Source organism: Microcaecilia unicolor, chromosome 11 (genome assembly GCF_901765095.1).
Source record: "Microcaecilia unicolor chromosome 11, aMicUni1.1, whole genome shotgun sequence".
Taxonomy (NCBI): domain Eukaryota; kingdom Metazoa; phylum Chordata; class Amphibia; order Gymnophiona; family Siphonopidae; genus Microcaecilia; species Microcaecilia unicolor.
This window is the reverse complement of record NC_044041.1, coordinates 139,543,495-139,559,941: the sequence shown is the minus strand read 5'-3', so window position 1 is coordinate 139,559,941 and position 16,447 is coordinate 139,543,495. Positions and strand designations below refer to the sequence as shown.

The 16,447-nt window shown below is 46.1% G+C and overlaps 1 protein-coding gene across 1 annotated transcript in view; it reads left to right on the top strand.

Moving 5' to 3' along the window:
* The first annotated feature begins 5,518 nt into the window (after window positions 1–5,518).
* Window positions 5,519–16,447, top strand: part of TBCB (tubulin folding cofactor B) — a 182,733-nt gene continuing 171,804 nt past the window's right edge. The window contains 1 exon segment of the mRNA XM_030219339.1: window positions 5,519–5,662. Within this exon segment, the coding sequence (XP_030075199.1) occupies window positions 5,558–5,662 (105 nt within the window). The 5' untranslated portion in view covers window positions 5,519–5,557.

The window sequence follows — 16,447 nt, the reverse complement described above, 5'->3', positions numbered from 1 at the left end:
TTCGTATTCTCTGAGTATAGCTTGGGGCTCCTTGTCTACCAAGCATTGCTTCATGCTCCTTTTGTTCCTTTGCAGAATGCTTCACTTAGGAACTTACAAGCAGTGTTCTTGGTTGCCAATTCTTTGGCACGCAGAGTGAATTTTTAGCGCAGCCATGCCGAGCTGTTCTTTCTGCAATTTGCTGAGTCTGGAGTGACCTTGCTTTTGGTTCCTTCTTTCCTTTCCAGCTGTGGTTTGCCTTTTCTTTTTCAGCCTCTCTTTCTTCCCTCTGTTTGGGAGGGGGATTTTCAAGAAGAGTACACGGCGCTTCGTCTTCTGGAAGTTCAGAGGGTTCTCCGGTATTCGCAGGTGTTGCCTGTTTTTCAGCATTCAGATCTTCTCTTTGTCACTGGTTCTTGCCGTAGGACAGCAACCTCTAGTCTGATCTGATTATTTTCTCATTGGATTGCAGTTATTTTGTGGATTTTTTTGGAAAGGTTGCATCCTGCCGGTGGCATTGCAGGATCGTTTCACGAGATTGCTATCTACCTCTTGGGCAGAGAGGGTGTGCTTTCACTATTCAGATGCTGCCTTTGCAGCGGCGGTTCTGTCTCAGGGAGCGGCGACTTCCCAACCTACTTAGGGATTGCTTTGGTACATCCCACCAGTTCTTAGATTCATCTGCTGCATACGCTAAGGAAGGTAAAATTATGCCTTGCCTGCTGATAATTTTCTTTCCTTTAGCAGCAGCAGATGAATCCAGAATCCCTCCCTTTGTCAGCCGTGCTTATTTTGCCTGTCTGTTCTTGTCCTGGTCTTTAGTTTAAAAAAAAAAAAAAGAAAAAAGAGGAAAGAGAACAGAAATCACTGAAGAGGACTCCATCGCAGTCGTGATTTCTCTTAAGTCAGACTGACAAGTTTCTGTTTTGTATGGTTGGTGAGGAAGGCTTTTTGCTTTCTTGTCTGATTCTGCTTGGTGGTCAGACATGTACTGCGGTGAAGGAGGAGCTGGCCAACTGGTATCACTGCCTTCAGCTTTGTAATCTCTATCTTCACCTGCTGGTAGATGGACACAACCCACCAGTTCTTGGATTCATCTGCTGCTACTAAAGGAAAGGAAATTATCAGCAGGTAAGGCATAATTTTACCTTCCTTCAACTGCACAAGGGTGTTTCCTGGGTCCTTTTTGCTTCCAGGAAAGATTCTGCTAATAGGTCATATAATTTCAAATGAAAGAGGTATGCCATCTGGTGTGAGGGCAAGGCCTTTGGATCCTTTTCCCTGCCTTACACAAAAACTGCATGAATGCCTTCAACACCTTTGAGTCTGGTCTGAAAACCAACTCCCCAATTTCATATTAAATAAATTATAGCGTACTCTATCCTACTAATCTGGGTGGTTACAGTAAAATCATACACATTCTGATGAATAGACAAAATTATAACAAGACAAACTAAAATTGAGTTTAAATTTTGATATATTATTTTAATCTCAAAATCAATACTGTTTTTCCAAATCACCAAAATCTAAATTTGAACATGAGTAGCCATACTAGGTCACACCAATGGGCCATCTAGCCCAGTATCTTGTTTTCTAAACAGCAGCCAAGCCGGGTCACAAATACCTGGCAGAAACCTAATTTGTGGCAACACTCCATACTACAAATACTAGGACAAGCAGTTGCTTCCCATGTCTGTCTCAATAGCAGACTATGGAATTTTCCTCCAGGAATTTGGCCAAACCTTTTTTTTTTTTTTTAAACCCAGGTACAGTTACGAGTGAATTCAATACTATGTTTCCAAATCAGTTTGTGCTCGCTTCATTCAGCATACAGGAAAGGCTTGTGCAAATATAAAGGTCTTAAGCTGCTTGGGAAAAATCCACAATTCCAGGAATAACTTGTATAGAATGTTTGTATGTTTGGGAAGCTTGCCAGGTGCCCTTGGCCTGGATTGGCTGCTGTCTTGGACAAGATGCTGGGCTCGATGGACCCTTGGTCTTTTCCCAGTGTGGCATTACTTATGTACTTATGCTTCCTGAACTGTAACATTGACTCAGTACATCACAATTCAAGAGGCATAAGAACATAAGAATAGCCATAGTGGGTCAGACCAATGGTCACAAGCACTTGGTAGAAACCCAGATAGTAGCAGCATTCCATGCTATCAATACTGGGGCAAGCAATGGCTTCCTCCATGTTTATCTCGACAACAGACTATGAACTTTTCCTCCAGGAGCCTATCCAAACATTTTTTTTTAAAACCCAGATACACTAACGGCAGTTGCCACATCCTCTGGCAAAGAGCTTAACTGTTCTTTGAGTGAAAAAATATATCCTCCTGTTTGTTTTAAATGTATTTCCATTTAATTTTGAGTTATCTCCTAGTCTTTGTACCTTTTGAAAGAGTAAAAAATCGATTCACTTTTACCCGTTGTGCACCACTCAGGAGTTCAATAAATGGCACCTTCGGTGTCAAAAGTGGACTAATGATAGATATGTAATCTGAGGTGTTTAAAAGAAGGAGGATATCATTAATGTTAGTGCAATTGGTGCTTACCATCACTGTGTGGAAGGTGAACTCATTTCTGTACAGCCTTTTGTTGTTGCTACTGTTTGGGTTGGATTGGCCACTGTTGGAAACAGGATACTGGGCTAAATATGGACCATTGGTCTGACCCAGTATGGCTATTCTTATGTTCTTATTTTATGAGAGGTTTGCTTTTGATTAAGCCTCCAATCAAACCTCCCACCATGTCATGGGACCTCAATTTCGTCATCCAGTTGATGACAGCTCCTTTTGAGCTGCTTGATAACTGCCCTGTGTAGCTCTTGACCTGGATGGTTTTGTTATTGGTGGCGGTCTCTTCAGTGTGTCGAGTCAGCGAGCTTCAGGTTCTAATAACTGATCCACCTTTTATACAAAGTTTCACCACAATAGAGTGATTCTACACAGGCTTCGTAGATTCCTTCCAAAGATAGTGTTGGATTTCCACCTTAGTGAATTTTTCTAGCAATTTTTCTCAAAACCTCTGGCCCATCCTAGCAAAAACACACTGCACACCTTTGGGTTTGGTGTCCCATCCCATAGGAAAACACGGGGCCAGGAGGAAAAGGTGAAGTTGGGAACTGTTGCCAAAGAACCAGCTTCAGTCCTGCAAGGGGAAAATAGGGCTCAATGGCCCTGTGAACCATAAAATCAATTCCCAGGGAAAGAACTACACTAGGGAGGTCATCTGATAGAGGCAGGCATACAAGTAGAAGCCATGAATTAGGAGTGTCCTCAAATCAGGTTGTGGGGTGGAGCATAAGGGAGGAGTCTACTACCCTGTAAAACAGGGAATCAAGAGTAGAGCTCAGTCCCTCTGTGAGGAGGCCAAGGTGAAGGATGCTGGAGCCCAGTTTAAAGTGTGCAGTATTGGACAGAAGGAACAGAACTTCCTTGTTTGCTTTTTACCAGAGAAGTTTATTTTATTGGAAATTTTGTTCCCCACACATTACCCATTTTGAAGAAGCCCAAACTGTGGTATTTTCTGCCAAAAGGTAGATGTAGCAACAAACTAGGCTACATGAGTGGTGGCAGGTGTGCAGACTAAAGCCAGGCCTAGCCCATATTCCAGAATCTTTATTTGGTGGTTGATTTGAGCCAATAGTGCTGTGGTTAGTGATGGTTGAGTAGGATTGATTTTGATTTTTGGAATAGCTGCCAGGACCTGGACTAAGTTCGCTCTAAGTTGCGGGGAGGGACCATCAGAGACTCGGCCCACATGGACGGGTGGATGGTGGATTGAACGGATACTCGACTTATACCTACAAGTAGGTGGTGTAACAAACTGTAAGTGAACTTTGACCTAATCTGGAGTGGTCTAAAGCCCATAGACACTCTACTCAGCTTTTTGTTTCTTTTGACCTAAACAGGATGGGGGCAGCCATCAGTAAAAGCACTCTGTCCAGTTACATAGTAACATAGTAGATGACGGCAGAAAAAGACCTGCACGGTCCATCCAGTCTGCCCACGATAAACTCATATGTGTATACCTTACCTTGATTTGTACCTGTCTTTTTCAGGGCACAGACCATATAAGTCTGTCCAGCAGTATTTCCCACCGCCCAACCACCAGTCCCGCCTCCCATCACCGGCTCTGGCACAGACCCCGTATAAGTCTGCCCTCCCCTATCCTAGCCTCTCAACCACCAACCCCTCTTCCCCCCGCCACCCAATTTCAGCTAAGCTTCTGTGGATCCATTCCTTCTGCACAGGATTCCTTTATGCCTATCCCACGCATGTTTGAATTCCGTTACCGTTTTCATCTCCACCACCCTCTCTGTGAAGAAATACTTCCTGACATCTTTCCTGAGTCTGCCCCCCCCCTTCAATCTCATTTCATGTCCTCTCGTTCTACCGCCTTCCCATCTCTGGAAAAGATTCATTTGCGGATTAGTACCTTTCAAATATTTGAACGTCTGTATCATATCACCCCTGTTCCTCCTTTCCTCCAGAGTATACATGTTCAGGTCAGCAAGTCTCTCTTCATACATCTTGGAACGCAACTCCCATACCATCCTCGTAGCTTTTGATTGCATCAACTTCAATTATGCCCAAGCTAAGCTGGCTGTTGAGGATCATGTCATGTCTCGCAATGTCAGAGCCGTGGCTTTGTTGATAGCTTACTTGAGGTCATCCTCCATTGAACAGGATTCCTGACATGACAGTCGGTTCAGTCAGTTCTGTAGAACTTGTTTTTGAGTCTGGAATCCAACTCCACCCTCCTGGGCCCATTTTTGTCCTTGCTGGGACTCCGTCGAATGGCATCATCCAACTGTGGTAATTCATGTCCTGCTGTCCTCAGAACACCTGCTACAGGTGAGTAACTATGCTTTCCCTAGCTTGGCAGAGTTAAAATAAATAATTAAAACTCAGCATTTAGTTGTTGCTTTCTCGCTGGGTTACCACTCCACAGTAAGACATCACCTCCTACTTCATGAATTCTTAATTTCCTTGGGAGTCTCATATGTTGGATTTTGTCAAATGCCTTATGTTTTAAGGAGGTGTGTGATTCATGATTTTAAAGAAGTAAATAATAGTATACTTGAAGGTGGTTAGTGGCCTACTTAAATTGATGTGCTCTGGGTCTTCATTCCTAGCTGCCTGTGTGCTTGATTCATTTTTAGTCCCTCTTTCTATTCTGGTGCTACCATCATAGTGGCAGTCTTCAAGCCGAAGAGCACTAATAACTCGTGTAAGAACCTGGTACTGATGAGTGATGGCTGGACACTTCCTTGCTGCACATATCCCCATTTTCCTTCTGGCCTAGGAAGCAGGATTTGTGTTCTAGCAGTGACATGCTAGCATTTTCTTAGCAAAGAAAGCCTGTCTTCTATGTAGCAGTACTATTTTGTATAAAAATTTTACCTGTGGTCTCCTTGGAGTTCTCTATTTGAAATTTAGCAGTTTAGGTGACATTTTCTGTTCAGAACTTTTATGGATCAGAACAACACCAAGACTGTAAAGGTAATATGTCTGGGTAATTTTTATTGCAGTGCAAGCTGGAGTTGGTTGTTGGAATACCCGCCTCATGCATGGATTTGGAGCTCTTCGACACAGAGAACCGTCTGTTACTGAGGCTGGATAGTGATGAGGCTTTATTGGGATCATATCCTGTAGATGATGGCTGTCGAATACATGTAGGTACCCTTTCTCTCACCTCTTTTGATATTTTGGGTTTTCTCCCTCTTTTCTGCTGTTTATATATTCTTTGCTTCAACTGTGTTTTCTATTAAAAAAACCTGGTGATGACTGTATCCTCCAAAACTGTTTTAGCCTGATATTGCCTGGGCTCAGAACAATACTGAACCAAAGAATTGCCCAGCCAATTTTTCTTACCTGTAATAAGTAGCATTCTCCGAGGACAGGCAGGCCTATAATTCTCACAAATGGTTAATTCTGGTCCATGTTGCCGGTCCAGAGCTCGTAACATTCTTAGAAAAATAGGTCTTTGAGCACGAGACACGGTTCATCATGTATGTGTGTGTGCCTTCCCGCGAGAGCGTGGGATCAGCAGCTCTTTTTTCTGTGGTGAGGAGAGGACATATTGCATATCCATTCCTCACAGCTGGTTTAGTTGGTCTTTTTGTGCCTTCCTATTTTTCTCCTTTTCTTAAAAGCTTTTTGGGGTTTACTTTATTTTATTTTATCTTTTCCCGTATATTTTTTTAGATTATTATTTTTGCCTTTTTTCTAAGTTTCTTTGTTTTTACCGCTAGGCTGCATTTAGGCCTGAGTTTCTGGTCGGGTTTTTCCCCTTTTCTCTTTTTTGGTGCTTTTCCTTTTGTTTAGCACCACTGAGTCATTTTATTTGGCCATGACTGTTTTTCCTTTCATGTCATCGAAAGTTCCCAGTGGCTTTAAGCGTGGCACTCAGTGCAACAGGAACATCTCTGGCAAGGACACCCATTCTTGGTGTCTAAAGTGTTTGGGGCCTGATCATACCACTGCAAACTGTATTCTCTGTCTTCATATGAAGAAGAGAACACAGTTGACCATAGAAGCTCAGAGAAGATTTTTAGAGCCAGGTCCGAAGCTGCAGCGTCGATGTCTTTTGACATCGGGTGTTGCAGTGTGTGTGTTGGGCCATATGACTGTGAGACTCTTGCATACTGAGAATGACCATGCATCATGTGGGTCTCCACTTGCCTTGACGCTGGCTGCTATGCAGGCCCCCTGGGACCAATAGGCATTGGACCTGACCCTGAGATGACGAGAGGACACGGCGTCATCCTCTTTGTCACCGGGGAGCATCAATGCCCGGCGTCTGAAGCATTGGCATCAATCCCCTTTGACGCATGCTGCCAGAGCTCTGAGGCACTGAGGATTTCACTGCTCCCTGAGAAGCGTCAGCACCAGTAGGACTGCTCCCTCTCTATACAGGGAGGTACTGATGCGTGGGTCTCCACACAGCCAGGACCAGGCACCTACTTTTACCTCATATATTCAGCAGCCTGCTTCTACACCGGCACCCCAGCCTTTCCTGTTGTTAGCCCTCAATGAGCGCTTCTTGGTCTTGCTCCCTGAGCTTTTGGCGGGTTCTTGCAGAGTGTGTTGGCTTCTGGGGTGCTTTCGCTAGCCATGCCTCTTGCTACAGTCCTGCATGGCGAGGTCTCTGATGCCACTGCCACTTGCAATCTTGGCATCAACTGCCACCTGTGTTGGCACACCCTCGATGTTGGTGGAGAAAGCTTCGCCAGAGTCAAGGCCGGAGCCAACACCTCAATGCCCTTATCGGGGTCATGGTCTTGGCCTTCCCACGAGGCAATCTTGGCTGACACTGATGAGGTACTTCTCGGAGGAGGAGTCGTATGGTATCCCATCTGATCCTTCCCCACTTTTGTAATGGAGATGGCAGCTGCCATCCCAGTTCCTTTGGAAGTGAAGGATAAGGCCAGGGCTAAGATGTTAGAGGTCCTGGACTAGTACTCTCCTCCTAGAGAGGCTGTGACGGTCCCACTTCATGAGATGTTACGGGACATCCAAGTGAGGAACTGGGCGTCCCCTCTATCCCTCTCCTCACCAAGAAGATTGACACCCGTCGCCTCTGTCCCTCTCCTCCCCAAGAAGATTGACACCATGTACCGGATTCAGTCTACTCCTCGGTTCGATGGGCCCCAGTTGCCTCATCATTCCCTAGTGGTGGAATCCATGCTCAAAAGGGCTAGGAGTTCAAAGACTAGTCTTCGGTGCCCCCTGGCAGAGAAGCTAGAACCCTGGATTCTATTGGGCGGAAGATGTATCAGGCCTCCATGCTCATCTCCTGTATCCAAACATACCAGCTATACACAAGCCTGTACTTGCAGTCTTTGGTGAGCAGTGTGTCTGATTTTGCAGATTCTCTTCCACCGGGGCAAGCTGAATGTGTTCATCAGCTGGTCAAGCAGCAGAAGGCATGTTGTCAGTTCTTGGCCAGGGGAACCTATGACAGTATTGATGTGGCCTCTAGGATCTCTGTCAAGAGTATAATGATGCGCAGACTCTCATGGCTGCGTCTGACTTGGGTCCGGAGATCCAGCAGAGATTGGCAGATGCCACGTGCTGGGAGGAATAATCTTTTTGGAGAGAAGATGGTGGAGGAGGTCGCTGACCTTGTCAAGAAACACACTACCATCAATTTTCTCTTCCACCAGGTGCCTTCTGCACCTGTCACCTCCTCTTAAGAGGTTTTTTGACAAGCTGAGGAGTACTTATTACTCACAGAGGCATAGGTACACCCCTTCTTCTCACCAGCCTCATCAGGCTCAGCCCCAGGACGCTCGTTCACGTCAACAATGTGCGCCTAAGACCCAGACGCCTCCCTAGTCAAAACAGGGGGCGAACGTTTGACTGGCTCCAGCAGAGCATAGCCGCTATAAAAGTGACCTTCCTGGACGACTTGTCATTCAGGGGGAAAGAGAATTGGTCCCTTCTAACCTCCGACTCTATGGGTTCTTGAAATAGTCTGTCTTAGTTATGCCCTGCATTGGCTTCAGAGACCACCAGATTGCTTACAGAGAGCACATCACTTCAGCTCTCAGCACAAGCAGATACTTGCAAGGAACTCTCTGTCCTACTCAAGGCCCATGCGGTCAAACCCATTCTACCAGGGAAAGAAGGAAAGAGATTCTATGCCAGGTACTTGTGTAAAAGAAAACAAGGGTCATGTGTCCCATCCTAGACTTGAGGGGCCTGAACAAATTTCTGGTCAGAGAAGTTCAGGATGGTTTCCCTTGGTACCCTGCTTCACGTGCTTCAGGGAAAAGATTGGCTATGCTCTCTGGACTTAATAGATGCTTATAAAACCAATTCCAGCTCATAGGAAGTATCTTCAGTTTAACTGGGGACACGTCACTTTCAGTATTGTGTGTTGCCTTTTGGCCTTGCGTTGGCTCCCATGGTTTTTACCAAGTGTTGCAGTGGTTGCAGCATTGCTATGTAGATTTGGAGTCCATTTGTACCACTGTCTTGATGATTGGCTGATGAAGACAACGGATGCATCCTGCCTAGAGTGGGGAACTCATTTAGACGGGCTTCACACTGAAGGTGCTTGGTCAGCCCAGGAAAAGGATCTCCAGGCAATCTGGAATGCTCTAAAGGCTTTTAGATTGGCTAAACATCCAAATTGTACTCGTTCAAACAATCAGGTTGCCATGTACTACATGAACAAGCAGGGGAGGCCGTCTGGATTTGGTATTGGACCACGGGATGCTCCTTAAGGCCACATACCTGGTGGGAAAATTAAACATCCTGGCCGACAGACTGATCAGGGTCATGCAATCGGACGAGTGTTCCATCAGCATGGGCGCATTGCTGTTAGATCTTCCGAGTGTGGTGCACCCACTCGGTGGATCTCTTTGCCACTCATTACAATCATAAAGGCCCTTGGTTTTGTTCCAGGCTCACGACAGACCAATGTTGGATGCCTTTCTTCTTTAAGGGACAGGACTTCTGTATGCATACCTCCCATTCCTCTCATGAGGAAGACTTTGCTGAAACTCGAGCAAGACCATGGGACTGTGACCTTGATAGCTTCCTTCTGGCCCCAGCAGATCTGGTTTCCTCTTCTTGTGCAGTTATCCTCCAAAGAACCATAGAGATTGGAGTGTTTTCCAACTTTCATCATGCAGAACGAGGGATCTGTTCTGAATTCTGTATTCCAACCTCTGGTCTCTGGCATTCATGGCCTGGATGTTGAGAGGTTAGCATTTGCTTCCTTGTGTTTTCCTAAGGTTGTCTCTAGGGTCTTGCTGACTTCCAGAAAAGGTTCCCCTAAGAGGTGCTACTCTTTTAAACAGAGGAGGTTTGCTGTCTGGTGTAAGGGCAAGGCCCTAGATCCTATTTTCTGCCCTCCATAGACCCTGCTTGAATACTGTCTCTTGAGTCTAGACTCAAGATCAACTCTGTAAGGTTTCACCTTGGCATAATTAGTGTTTATCATTGAAATGTAGAGGGTAAGCCCATTTCTCTAGCACAAGTAGGCTTCTATATTCTCACAAGTGGGTGACGCTGATCCGTGTTGCTTGGTCTGGCTTCTTGCCAAAGCTAAAAGAGCATTGTGGAGCACCAGTTGCACTTCACTGTGCATGCGTGAGTGCCTTTCTGCCCGTCGAGCTAACACGGTCTCCTTGGTTCTTTTTTCCGCGTGAGAAGAAGGTGCTGTTTTTGTCTTCTCCTCACACATCTAGTCAGAGATCTTTCTTTTTTGTGCCTTCCGGCTGCTTTTTTTGTTGATTTTCTTTTTGGCTCTTCTCATAGAAATCGTTTTTCTACCCTTCCTTTATTTTCTTAGTACATTTTACCCATTTTAATTTTTCTTAATTTTTCGTCATCACCAGGCTGGTTTTAGGCTCTAACTTTAGCCGAGTTCTTTCTTTGCGTTTTTCTCTGTGCCTTGCCCCTTTTTTTCAGGCACCATTGAGTAATTTGATTTAGCCAGTGAAGTTTTCCTGTCCATGAAGATTTCTAGTGGCTTCAAGCGCTGTACCCAGTGCAATCTGACTGTCTTGGGGAAGGACACCCATTCTTGGTGTCTGCAGTGTCTTGGGCCCGACCATAGCCCTGCTTATTGTGTTCTCTGTTTTTGTATGAAAGAGAGGACCCTCCTTTCCTGAGAGGCTCAACGAGAAAACATTTTTGGAGCCAAGTCCGCTACATTGGCATCCAGGTCGGAGGTGTTCACATCAACATTGAGCATTGCACCATTATCGGGAGTGTCGGTAAGCATGGCTGCTTCGAGACCCTTAGACACTGGGAACAGTGAGGCATCAAGTGGGTCTCCACCTGTCTCGAGGCCTCCTGATGTGCAGGTCCCCCGGGACCGTGCATCGTTGGACCCGAACCTGAGGTGATGTGTGGATTCAATATCGTCTTCGTCGGCACCAAGGAGCCTTGGTGACATGTTTCAGTTGAAGGCCAAGCAGCATCATCATCGGTCACCCTCGATGCATGGTGCCGGGAGCTCTGGGGCAACAAAGGATTCAAAGCCCGAGAAGCGTAGGCGTCGGGAGGATTGCTCTCCCCCCATACAGGAGGTGCCGATGCGCCTGTCTCCAAGCAGCTGAGATCCCGCTTCTGCATCGACGCCAGCGGTTCTGTAACCTGTGCATCAATGGGCACCCCAGCTTTTCCCAGTGTTGGCCCTTGATGACTGCATCTGGGCCTTGCTTCCAGAGCTGCTGGATGCCTCATGCAGCAGTGTGCAGCGGTATTGGGGGTCCTTGCGCCTGCCATACCTACCATTGTTGCCCCGCCTAGCCCTCAGCTTGCATTGCGGCCTCCGACGGCGCTGCTTGTGGCCCTTGTGTCAACTCCCACCCAAGCTGGCACTCCCTCGATGTCGGTGGAAGAATTTTCGCCAGTCGAGATGGGAGCCAACTTCTTGACGCCGCTCTCAAGGGCACGGTTCCTTGGCATTGAAGCAGGTTTGGTCCTGGCAGTCCCATAGGGAGATACTGCCCAACACAGAGGAAGAGCACTCATGGGATTCAGAGGAGGATTCCAGATAACTTCTCCTCAGATGAGTCTTATGGTAACCCCTCTGAACCCTCCCCTCCACCTGAAAGGAGACTGTGTCCACCGGAGAGCCTTTCATTTTCATCTTTTGTTAAGGAAATGGCTGATGCCATTCCATTTACTTTGGAAGTGGAGGATGAGTCCAGGACCAAAGTGCTTGAGGTCCTGGGCTACACATCTCCTCCTAAGGAGGCTGTGACTGCCCCCATCCACGAGGTACTCAAGGAAGTCCTTGTCAGGAACTGGGAGTCCCCTCTGTCGGTCCCTGTCATGCTCAAAAAGCTTGAAACCCAGTATCGGATCCACAGTAAACCTGGTCTTGTTGGTCCTCAGTTGCCTCTCAATTCTATGGTGGTGGAATACGCTCTCAAAAGAGCCAGGAATACTAGGGACTATGCCTCGGTGCCCCCGAGCAGAGAAGCTCGAACCCTGGATTCTTTTGGGAGGAAGATGTACCAGGCTTCAATGCTTATCTCCCGCATACAATCCTACAGTTCTTCATGAGCGTCTACTTGCGAAACTCAGGGACACACCTGGACTTGGTAGATGTGCTCCCCCCGGAACACACCAAGCCTTTTCACCAGTTGGTCAAGCAGCAAGAAGGCGTGTCGAAAGTTCTTGGCAAGGGGCACTTACAACACTTTTGATGTGGCATCCAGGATCTCTGCTCAAAGTATAGCAATGCGCAGACTCTCATGGGATAACCTTTTTGGGAGAGAAGATTGAGGAGGTCACTGGCCAAATCAAGAAACACACTGATAAATCTCCTCTATCTCCTGTCGGGCGCCTTCTGCATCCACCTCCTCAGCTAGGATGACTTTTGGCAAGCCCAGGAGTGGTTACTACTACTATCCTAGGCGTAGGTACAATCTTGCAGCTCGCTAGCCTACTCGGGCTCAGCCCCAGCGCTCTCGTTCATGTCAACAGCGTGTGCCTACGACCCCGTCCCTCCCCAGTCAAAGCAAGGGACAGGCTTTTGAGTGGCTCCAGCAGAGCATAGCCGCAGTAAATGTATCTGTCCCAGATGACTTGCTGGTCGGGGGGAGGCTAAAATTGTTTTTCACCAAAGGCGGCCTCTTATAATCTACTCACAATTGCAGTAATAGCTAGAGCACTGGTAAACTAATACAAGAAAATACAAGCTCTAGCTCTAAAACATTCACAGTAGCTCATGTGCAATTATATTTTTTGATAAAGAGAAAAGCCCTCAGAAACCTGTGACACTCGGTCTTAGGTTTAAAACACTGTTACTAAGTTTGTAACGTTGTATACAGTGTTTAGTTTCTATCATAGGGCAAAAACTCTTACTTGTGCTTTTGAAGCACTGGATTGGCAATGGCAAGGTGCTGCTAAACTAAATGTGCTTGAATGAAACTTCATTTGAAGAAGCTCTTAACTTTTATGGTCAAGCAATCAGGACCCAGCATGTAGTCTTTGAAGTTCAACGGGGCCTCCGTTTCACTCTCAAACGGCTTCGTCAGGAACTATGCTTTATGCTGGCTGAAAGAAACATTGAGTCAGTGTACAAGCACTTGTCATTAGCATTTCTTTTTTTGACCACAACTCCTGGTGCACTTACTTTTAATCTTGAAATCTCCGTCTTCAAAATGGCGCCCTGAATTGGCACCCACTTCATTTAGCTGTCATCACAGGCAGGTACTTGCAGAGGAACTCTCCGCCCTTCTGAATGCCCATGCGGTGAAACCCGTTCCACCAGGGGAAGAAGGGCAGGAATTCTATTCCAGGTACTTCCTTGTGCAGAAGAAGATGAGGTGGATGCATCCCATCCTAGACCTAAGGGCCCTGAACAGATTTCTAGTCCGAGAAAAGTTCAGGATGCTTTCCCTGGGCACCCTTCTCTCCATGATTCAGGAAAATGATTGGCTATGCTCTATGGACCTGAAGGACGCTTCAGGAAGTATCTTTGATGTTGGCTGTGGAAATTGGAGTGTTTTCTGACCCTCATCACGCAGGACGAAGGGTCATGTCTGCATCCCAATTTCCAGTCTCTTGCTCTCACAGCTTGGATGTTGAGAGCCTATACTTTGCTTCCTTGGGTCTTTCAGAGGGTGTCTACCAGGTCTTGCTGGCTTCCAGGAAAGACTACACTAAGAGGTGTTACTCTTTTAAATGGAGGAGGTTTGGCGTCTGGTGTGAGAGCAAGGCCCTAGATCTCCCTACTTGCCCTACACAGACCTTGCTTGAATACCTATCAGAGTCTTGTCTCAAGACCAACTCCGTAAGGGATCACCTTAGTACAATTAGCGCTTATCAGCGTTTAGAAGGTAAGCCCATCTCTGGACAGCCTCTAGTTATTCGCTTCATGAGAGGTTTGCTTTTCTTAAAGCCCCCTGTCAAACCTCCACCAGTGTCATGGGATCTCAACATCGTTCTCACCCAGCTGTTGAAAGCTCCTTTTGAGCCACTGAATTCCTGCCATCTGAAGTACTTGGCCTGGAAGGTCATTTTCTTGGTTGCTGTTACTTCAGCTCGTAGGGTCAGTGAGCTTCAGGCCTGTCTGGGGTCTAGAATCCAACTGCCCCCACCTAGGCCCTTTTTATTCTCTTCCTGTCTGCACCCTCATTCAGATTTATAATCTGTGTTGTGTCCTTGCCGTTGCAAAGCCTAGTTGACCAATGTTTTTTGTTTTGGGTGAGCCTGTATGCTAGGGATTCTCTACTTGTGAGAAGATAGAAAGAAGCCTGCTTCTCCTCGTAGAAAGCGAAGATACTTAGCTGTAGCAGGTATTCTCCGAGGACAGCAGGCTTCATATTTTCACAGTCCCTCCCACTTCCCCTTGGAGTTGTCTCCATTGTTACTTTTACTTTATTTTTTGCTATAGTATTAAACTGAAGAAACCACCATGCAACGCTCCACAAAGTTCTCTTTTTAGCTTTGGCAAAATGCTGGACCGAGCGATTCGGATTGTTGTCACCCATTTGTAAGGATATGAAGCCTGCTGTCCGCGGAGAATACCTGCTACAAGTAAGTATCTTTGCTTTTTGGACAGCCTCTAGTTGTTCACTTAATGAGAGGTTTGCTGTTGATAATGTCCCCTGTCAAACCTCCACCTGTGTCATGGGACCTCAACATCATTCTCACCCAGCTGATTAAAGCTCCTTTTATTATTATTATTTATTGCATTTGTATCCCACATTATCCCACCTATTTGCAGGCTCACTGTGGCTTACATTGTTTTGTTATGACATTGCCCTTCCAGAATATCAGATACAGTTAGTAGTGTGCAGAGATTAAATAGGGAAGAAAGAGGAAGTGATTAGGTGGGTGATTGTAGAAGTGGATTTTCATAGCTGGTTGGGAAAGTGGATCAGTGAAGCTATTGGTTCTCGTTGTAGGCCTTGTTAAAGAAGTATGTCTTCAGAGATTTGCGAAAGTTATTTGTTTCAACAATTGATTTCAGGTCTGTCACTTTTGAGTCACTTGATGCCTGTCTTCTGAAGTACTTGACCTGGAAGGTCATATTTTTGGTGGTTTCTTCAGCTCGCAGGATCAGTGAGCTTCAGGCCTCAGTTGCAGATGCTCCTTATATAACGTATTCTCCGAGGACAGCAAGCCTTATATTCTCACTTACCCTCCCACCTCCCCTTAGAGCTGTCTCCTTGTTATGCTTTATACTATTCTGTACTGCTCACTTGTGAGGTCTTCATCCTGGCTTTATAGTTCCTCCCTGTCCCACCCACCCCTAGGCTAAGTTTCCCTATATAGGGAAATAAGAGTCATGTATCCAAAATAAACCCTAAGTTGGTCAATCCTGCTCATTCATATCCCTTAATACAGTTCACTCTTTCACACTTTCTAATCACATCAACGTGACTTATTCAGTGCAATACATGTTGTGCTTTAGTCTTAAGGAAAACTATCTGCCTCCAAATATCAGCTATGAAATCAACAACCTCAAGAAGGTATTGTCTACAATTTAAGGAAGCATCCAGGATTACCCAGTTCCCAGCCAATTCACCACCACCACTGCCACAGAAAATAAAGCATAAGAGGAATAGATGTGTCAGTAGGCTTAGGTAGATTATGACCGGTGACGTAGATGCATCCAACCTTTGCACCTAAATAATTCCTTCGCTGCACTGGAGCATTATGATGCTGAGAAAAGAAGTACTGATGTTGAATCAGAGGCAAGAAATGTAACACAATCCAAAAGACATCCCCAAAAGAGTGACAGATTGACGCAAAGCAGAAAATTCTTACTGTTAGACTCCATCAGAGGCATTAACTTAGGAACACAGTTCAAAGGATCCAACCTAATGAAATGACTTCCAGGATTTTCAGCTACCAGAAGTGCTCAGTACTGAACTTGATCCGAGAAGAGAGGAAGGATTCTAATACTGATGTTGTAATCCACCTGGGGACAAATGACCTGGCCAACAATAGCAAGTTTAGAGCACAGAGAGCTTTCCAGCAGCTCAGGGAGGGACTCAAGCCTATGGTTTGGACTTCAGCTTTTTCTGAAGTAATTCCTATATATGGGAAGGGAGAGGAAAGACTACATAAAATAGAGGGCTTCAATAATTGGCATCAAAGATGGTGTAAAGAAGAAAGTTTTAGATACATAGGAGGAAGGGGTAGTATGTGAAAAAATAACAGGCTGTATTGTAATGATCTTTCTCCGAGGACAAGCAGGCTGCTTGTTCTCACTGATGGGTGACGTCCACGGCAGCCCCTCCAATCGGAATCTTCACTAGCAAAGTCCTTTGCTAGCTCTCACGCGCCCGTGCGCACCGCGCATGCGCGGCCGTCTTCCCGCCCGAAACCGGCTCGAGCCGGCCAGTCTTCTTTCGTCCGCACTCGGTACGGCTGTGTTTTTGCCGTGTCGAGCCCCGGAGAGTCGACCTCTCGCGTCCGTTGTTTTAATCGACGTGTTTTTTCTTCGGAAAAGTTCTAATTTCGTGCGGAAAGTG